Genomic DNA, 8,366 nt, shown 5'->3' on the forward strand with positions numbered 1-8,366 from the left:
TCTCCTTAAAACAAAAAAATTCTACAGGTTGTGTGATTATCTAGTGATGGGGACTAAATGCAGCATCTTAGCCGAAGTTGCCATTCACTCTCAATATGTTCTCTCTTTCTTTGCTAATTGAGATTGTGTTACACTTAGTGTCTTATTTATGTCTTTTAATATGGCAGCATATTGTACCCAGAAAGCAGGTATAGTATAAATCATTAAAAGGTAAAAATTAACACGTGGTGTAGTATTACCCACGGGTTCAGTAAGCACAATTGTACGGTTGAGATATATAAGTATTATATTAAAGTCATCGAGAGCATGAGAGATATTACAATAATGCAGTCAGACACATTACATGGTAGCATTGCTCACCTCAGCCCAGCTTGGCGGTCCATGTGGAGAGAGGGGGAAGGGTAGGAGGGCAAGGGAACAAGGGAGAGAGGACTGGAGGGGAGAGGGGGAAGAGAGGGGAGCACCAGGGAGTAAGAGCCTCTATTGCTGACCCACGCCTATATACCTTTGGAGGTGTGCAAGACCCTAATTACAGATAAAGACATACGTCACAGAAGGGGTTACACTATAGGTTACACAGTAATGAGGGGGTGGTCTAAGGGATGGTGTCTGGGTCTCCATAGGAACCATTATCAGTAGGGTGAAAACTCCACTTACAGGAACTGAGTTAATGGTCCCAAGCCTTAGCTCATTGTCCCCAGCAGCAGGGAGCAGGCCCACCCCTTGGTCTGGTGACTGACTGTCTTCAGTGGGGGGGAATGCCTGCGCATCTGACCTCCCCACACAACGTGGATGTCCTAACAATAACATCTTAAATTCAAATGGTTAAGATCGCAACATATCATGACTTCTGCATCCCTTCCCACTCATAGGCCTTCCCAAACCCAGCAACCAACCTTGTCTGGGCCAGCAACATCACCATGCTGTCAGCCATCCAGGCTAGGAAGCTTTAATCACCTCTGACCCCCATCTCCTCTTTCCCTGTATCTGGAATACAGTCTGTCACAGAAAGCAGGTGCCAAGAATCTTGGCCACTACATATTTTGTGTCATGGAGTTTTCACTTTTGCAGGGACTACTACTAGTAGTAGGTGCTGTGTTTTCATTCACATGCTTAAAAATAGAGTGTGGAATTTTGGGAGCTGTTAATATTAGAAGCCAATTAACAGTATCACTCCATCCATTTCCCAGTGCATGAGTTATTATTGAATATGCTACTTCATTTGTTTCATTGCTGCTATAGTTATAGCTGTTTGGATTGTTAATGATAAAGAAGGAAACATGGGAGAAATACAGTTCTTTGATGGCATGGTATTTTTATTAGCCATGCTTCTTAAAATGGCTTTGTTTATTTACCTCCAGATACAAGAGTTAAAAGTTAAAAATTATTGCTACTAGGGTTCAGGTTCACACATGCAACGGGTTTATTCCACACAAAATATGTTTAAACATGCCTCTTCAATCAGTGGATCGTTGCAGGCAAGTTCTCCCAATAATACACTGGTCCTCGTCTTATTAGAGTGCCTTTAAAACAAGGATTAAGCAAAACAGTGGCTTCTGAGAGGGTCTGCAGGGCTGGTTAAATTTAAGACGAAAGGCGGCCTCGGGAAATGGAGTTTGGTTTTGAATCCCTGAAGAGACAAGGACACAGGGAGATCAGAGGCGCTTATGAAGAAGTTTTAAGAAAACTGACACTCACATTGGTGAGGAAAAGGCCAGGAGTGTTGCACCCAGGAATTTTTGTTGGCCTCCTAGCAACGCACCAGCTCACTCTTTGACTTAGCAAGGGCTGTCCATGGAGGATTTCATTGAGAAACGACCTCATTCTCCCTATTGCTCTGATCTCACCCCCTCAAACACTTTTATTACTCAGACTCAAAACTCATTTAAAAGGAACAGCCTGAGTACCTTAAAGATCCCCAAACGGCTGATTTTGACTACGAGCATAACTAGCCTAATGTTGGTGGTGGTTGAAAACATCCTGAAAGACAGGCCTGACAATCTGAATCAAGGTCACAACCTTGAAAACCCTGTGGCATACTTTTACTCTGCACACACGTCCCCATGAATTGGAATCCATTCCACCTCAACTAATGATAACAAATAGGAACTCGTAGGAGAGTACCATCAACACATAAAGAACTACGAATCCCAGAATGCCGTTCTCCCGATCTATTCCGCGAGAATCCCGGAAGGCGGTATCAGCCAATCCGTGCATGGAGAACTTATGCTATTAGCCAATCAGAAGGTGAGTCGGCTCCCGGAGGCGGAGGCGGGAGGCTCTCAGATTTGAAATCGGAACCGTGGCGGCTGTTGGAGCGGTGTCTGGGGATTGCCGGCTAATTCGAGGAGGCCAAGGTCTTTCGAAGGGGAGGGCGGCGGGGCTCCGGCCTGCCCGTGAAGGTGAGGGAGGCTGGGCCCTCGGGCCGCCTGCCACGGTAGAGGTTTGGGGCGTGGGGCGTGTTTCCGAGGCGGTGTCTGAAATGGAGCGTCCACCGCTTCGGGGACCTCTGGGCCTCGCGGATGGGCCGCAGCCGTGGGGAGAGATTCTGGGTTTCGCCCACCCACCGCTCTGCGGCCATTTAGCATCACAAGAGACCTGGCGGGACCTGAGGTCTTCCAGACGGACATCTGGCCCAGAGTACAGAGGCCCTGAAAGTTCAGGTGACGCGTATAAATCCTGGGCGAATCCCACGAACTTTGACATTACGTCCCATTTTACTGGCACCTTTCTGATCTGAGAGCCCTGGTGGGCCAGTGGTCAGCAGTTCAGAACCACCAGCCAGCTACTCCGCAATATAGACCGGGGGTGTTCTACTCCCTTAAAGATTTATAGGCTCGGAAACTCCTAGGGGCAGTTGATATGTACCCTGTCCTACAGGGCCCCTGTGAGTCGGAATCAACTGGGTGGCGGTGGGTTTGGGGTTTATTTTTCTGATATGAGGTGAGAGGGGACTTATCCTTGGGTGGGGCTGGGATGCTGGGGACCCACGCTAGAATCGAAAAGTGTCCGTGGGAAGGGGCTTAAAAGTCTTCCATTTTACTTGGGCATAAACAGTCACTTCTCCAGCTGGGAGAGGGTGTGAGTGACTATAATTCCACTCACCCTATGAGGTAAGGGTGTCCTGGATTCTTGAGAGTTACCCACAGTTAGGCCTCAGGTGGCTTTGGAAGATCTGCGGTTAAAGATAAATTGTTCACCAAGGGCAATACTTGCAAATATCATACTGCCAAACAGATTGGACTCCATGTCCGATTTGACTCCAAAATGTTTTTTTAAATAATAATGTATGTTCTATTTGCTTTGTAGAATTATCCTACCAATGATAGAGGACGAGCTGCTACAGTTTGATAAGAGCATGAATGAATTTAGGAATAAATATTTCAACACTCTCAATGACACCTCGGGTCAGATGATGGGCCTACGAGACACATACAAGGATTCCATGAAAGCATTTGCAGGTACCTAAAGCAAGCTTGCTGGGTTTGTTTGCTTTTTTTTTTTTTTTGGGTGGTGGTGGTGGTGTTTTAACGGAATTGAAATTTCTCTTTCAGAAAAGTTGGTTGTGAAATTAAAGGAAGAGGAGCGAATGGTTGAGATGGTTCTGGAATACAAAACTCGTAAGTAACAAAGTACATTTAGTTTTATCTTACCTTAAGCGTTTTCAGCATAACCTCCCTCACCGAAGCAAACGAATGGATCGTGTGTACAAATGAGGGGGCTTCAACAAGTTTTCAGAGAAATGGAATCATGAGAGCATGGAAATTTCCACTACCTTTTGAAACCCCCTCTCCTCCGGCGCGGGGCCCAATCCCCCCCTCCCCCCATATGTAAGCGGAAGGTTGACTTGTTGCTGCCCAACAAGGAAACAAACCTGTCGCTATGGAGTGAGTGGCCGCTGAAGCCAGAGTGGCCTCATAGGGTCTCCCAGGTTGTAGATCTTTGTGGAAGCAGACTGCCACAGCCTTCTCATGCGCGTCGCCAGCCTCCTGGCCCGCACTGTGCCACCAGGGCTCCGGTCCAACCACAACATATACATGGTTTTTTTTTAAGTTAATGTACCTGGTATCTAGCTTAATAAATAAAACATCCTCTTTATATCTCCCTCTTCTCCCCCCTTCTGAATCTAACTTGTTAACGTTTTCTTTTGTATTGCCGCGATATCGTGTGAAGTCCGCCCTTTTTGTTGCTCAGGTTGGTATTTGTGAGGTTCATTCATGCGCATGGAGCCCTGGTGGTGCTGGCCAGAAGTGTTGGACTGCTCGTGGCCACAAGGCTACACAAAGCCTCGGACACTGTAGGGTTGCTTTGGGTTGGAATGGACTCTGGCATTGGTCATGTGTAACTGCAAATTTGTTTTCTCATTGGGAATCACAGACTGGGCCTAAAAGTCCAAGGTCTCTCAGCTCTCCGGGGTAGAGTTAATGTTCTGACAGACTCTTCGCATTTTTATTACCCTTCTTGCCCTTTTCTTTTTTTTAACTCCTCTACCCACACCCCTAAATTAACCACAATAGATCAATGTCTTTTACTGAAATCTTACCCAGAGGTCACAAACTGGTGGCCATAGTTTAAATTCTGCTGGAGACACTCAGGTTAGTTGTACAGTATTTTAAACAATATTAAATTGAAGTGCTTTTTAAGTTTTTTCGGGGGCTTATACAACTCATCACAATCCATGCATACATCCATTGTGTCAAGCACATTTGTATGTTTGTTGCCATCATTCTCAAAACATTTGCTTTCTACTTTTGAGCCCTTGGTATCAGTTCTTCATTTTTTCCCTCCCTCCCTCAGGAACCCTTGATAATTTATAAATTATTATTATTTTGTTATGCCTCACACTGACCGATGTCTCCCTTCACACACTTTTCTGTTGTTTCCTCAGGGAGGGGGTTAGATGTAGAACATTGTGATCGGTTCCCCCTTTCTACCCAACCTTCCCCTTACCCTCCTGGTATCACTACTCTCATTATTAACCATGAGGGGTTTATCTGTCCTGATTCCCTGTGTTTCCACTTCTTATCTGTACCAGTGTGGATCCTCTGGTCTAGCCAGATTTGTAAGGTAGAATTGGGATCATGATAGTGGGGCGGGGGAGGAAGCATTAAAGAACTAGAGGAAAGTTGTATGTTCCAGTGGTGCTATACTGCACCCTGACTGGCTCGTCTTCTCCCCGTGATCCTTCTGTAGGGGATGTCCAGTTGCCTACAGATGGGCTTTGGGTCTCGACTCCTCACTCCCCCTCACTCACAATGATGATTTTTTGTTGTTTGATGCTTGATACCTGATCTTATCGACACCTTGTGATCACACAGGCTGGTGTGCTTCTTCCATGTGAGCTTTGTTGCTTCTCAGATAGATGGCCGCTTGTTTACCTTCAAGCCTTTAAGACCCCAGACGCTATACCTTTGGATAACCGGGCACCATCAGCTTTCTTCACCACATTTGCTTATGCACTCGCTTTGTCTTCAATGATTGTGTCGGGAAGGTAAGCATCGTGGAATGCCAGTTAATAGAACAAAGTGTTCTTGCATTGAGGGAGTACTTGAGTAGAGGACCAATGTCCATCTGCTACCTTAATACTAAACCTATAAATTTATGCCAATAGATTTGTTTCCCCATCGGCATATGATAATATATTTACATATGTACATGCATATATTTAGACCTCTATAAATGCCCTTTGCCTCCTAGTTCTTTCTTCTATTTCCTTTTACTTTCCTCTTGTACCCCTATCATGTTTAGCCTTCATTTGGGTTTCAGTAATTCCTCTCCTTACATTGCCCTTGATCAAGGCCTACCAGGCCTATACTCCTCACCATCAATTTTGGATCACTTGTTCCTTGTCCCTGGGTTTCTTAACCCCCACTCCCCCACCCACTTCCCTCCCATTCTCCCATGTCCCCCCGGAACAGTAGGTCCCTTTGTTTTCTCCTCCAGATTGTTTATCCTGGCTATCTTATCGAGACAGACCTGCAGAGTAATAACATGCACAAAAACAAGACAGAGCAAAACAAAGCAACATAAGAAAACAAAACAACAACAACACACCAAGGACAAAAGAAAATCCTGTAAATAGTTCAAGGTCTGTTTGTTGACCTTAAGGAGTATCTGATGGGGTGCCACACCTTGGCCCCAAAGTCTATTTTTGGTATTTTCTGGGGCCTTGTTCTGTTCCCCTTGCTGTTCTGCTGCACACCCTTAGTGTTTCGTCTCAGTGTGGTGGGATCAAATTGGGTGCAATTCCCACACTGTGTCTCCATTGTTGTCCCCTGAAGCGCTATGGGTCAGTGAGGGATATTGTGTCTCGTAGTGGGCCTGGCCCTATGGTCCTTTCTGTGCATTGGCTGCTCTGAGCGGGGATATTGTCCTCAGGGCTTGGTGGGCCAGGATGTGCTCCACTCTCTCTTCCTGTCCCTTCCTTTACGCCTGTGTGCTCTGATCAGACATGTCCCTCTCCCTGAGCTGTAGCTTCAGTGCTGTCCTCTGAAGTGAATTCTTTTGTGGGGATAGGGGTGGTGTCCTCGTAGTTGGGATTGGGGCTGGTCTTTCAGACCTCAATTGAAGTGCTTTTACATAGGACATGGGATCTCTTCTCCAGACTCCCAATATTCTTTTGTCTGCCCTCACCTACTTGACTCACCGTCTGGTCCTTGAAGGTATTTGTGTGTGGCAACCCTGAGTAGATTAGATAGGAGACATTTGCTCATGTTTCTTTTCTAAGCTGCTGGAAGCTTCCATGCCCTCTAGCTTCTGTCACCCACCCTGCCTGACCGCCCACAGAAAGGAAACCTCGTGTGGAGGTATGTGTGCACCTGCTAGACTGATAATGGATTTGGGGACTTTCAACAGTTATCAAACCCCTAGGGATTAGACAATTAGGTGTAAACTCCGCTTTTGATACTGAGAGTATTAAAAGTATGCTCTTAAAAGTTATCTGTATGGGGAGATAGACTCTAAGTAATCTCAAAGCACTGTCAATATTTTCTTCTAAAAAGTCAGTTGCCATTTGAATGGGAATATAATTTAGTTAGGTTTAATGAATCCAGTGATCGTTTGATTGCTAACTTACCAAGCCCAGAGGAAACAACAATGCAGAAGACAGGATCTATGCATGGTTCACAACTGATTGGTATGTACAGACAGGGAAGCCACACCAAGGCATATTGCTGCATGTGCTAATAAAAGATGGAGGAGGTGCTGTGTAGACATAGAATTTAGAGGCTTTGTTTTTCTAGTAAGGATTCAAACGTAACTGAACTCACTGCTATCCAGTCGACTGATTCATCAGGACCCCACGGGACACGGTAGAATTCCCCCTGTAAGTTTCTGAGAGTAGAAAGCCTCATCTTTTTCTTGTGGAGCAGCTGGTGGTTTTGACCTGCTGACCTTGCAGTTAGCAACCCAATTCGTAATCACAACACCCTGGCAGCAACTAAGGACTTACTACATACAACATAGCAGGCCCTATCCTAAGGTCTTTGCATATATTGACTCTGAATCTTCACAACTCAAGAGACATGTGGAATATTTTTAATCCATTGACATTGTGCTAAATCTAAAAGTAAATTTATTAACTTAGGAAGGAATATTTTAAGGAAGAGATAAACCAAAATAGATTTCTCTTTTTACCTAACTGGATAGCTTAGGAAATCATTTTTCCTTGGCACGCATACCTCCCCCCTGCTATTAACAGTTGAAGAAAATTCTGTATCCTGACATAACCACTTCAACTTGATGTTGAGTGTTGAACTTGATCACATAATCTTTTTCCCTTTCAGGTGATACATTGCAGTTTATATTCACTAATGACCCCAAGCATCCTGACAGCCCATTTATGTTTTCCCTGCAACTGAATGAGCTGAGTCAATTCAAAGCAATCCTCTGGGACAGAGTAGCACAATTCCACAGGGTTTCCAATGTTCCAAGTCTGTACAGATGAGATTGCCACATCTTTGTCCCGGGCAGCCGGGACGTTCAAACTGTCCTCTAGCTGGCTGCTGAATGCTTTCACCACTGCATTACTGGTGTTCGCTGTATTTAGGGGCATCAAGTGTCTTCATGGACCCAATTTACACTTGTGGCTTGGACACATTTTTGCTATTTGTGCCCATGTGGAACCTGCATCTTTCTTGATGTAGATTATTGAGTATCTTGTGTATTATCACTGTAAATGAGATTTCACCCTTGCCTGGAGAACACTAGTCTTGAGGGCCCCAGAGAATTCCACATTTAGTTAAATTTGGAAAACAGGTCATAATTTCTTTTTAAAGATCCATGTCCCTCAAATTCTCTGAAGTTCTACATTTTAACTGACACCTTGTGCTCCTTACAGAGCTCAGCAGGCAGAATGAGCTTATACA

The 8,366-nt window shown here is 45.1% G+C and overlaps 1 protein-coding gene across 1 annotated transcript in view; it reads left to right on the forward strand.

Moving 5' to 3' along the window:
- Positions 1-2,324: 2,324 nt before the first annotated feature.
- SPC25 (SPC25 component of NDC80 kinetochore complex) overlaps positions 2,325-8,366 on the forward strand; it is a 9,145-nt gene continuing 3,103 nt past the window's right edge. Inside the window, exons 1-4 of the mRNA XM_045297986.1 lie at positions 2,325-2,402; positions 3,310-3,461; positions 3,555-3,620; positions 8,339-8,357. Coding sequence (XP_045153921.1) covers positions 3,323-3,461; positions 3,555-3,620; positions 8,339-8,357 — 224 coding nt within the window. The 5' untranslated portion in view covers positions 2,325-2,402; positions 3,310-3,322. The remainder of the gene's footprint in view (positions 2,403-3,309; positions 3,462-3,554; positions 3,621-8,338; positions 8,358-8,366) is intronic.

Source organism: Echinops telfairi, unplaced genomic scaffold (assembly GCF_000313985.2).
Source record: "Echinops telfairi isolate 266 unplaced genomic scaffold, ASM31398v2 ScPeMD7_4;HRSCAF=17, whole genome shotgun sequence".
Lineage (NCBI taxonomy): Eukaryota > Metazoa > Chordata > Mammalia > Afrosoricida > Tenrecidae > Echinops > Echinops telfairi.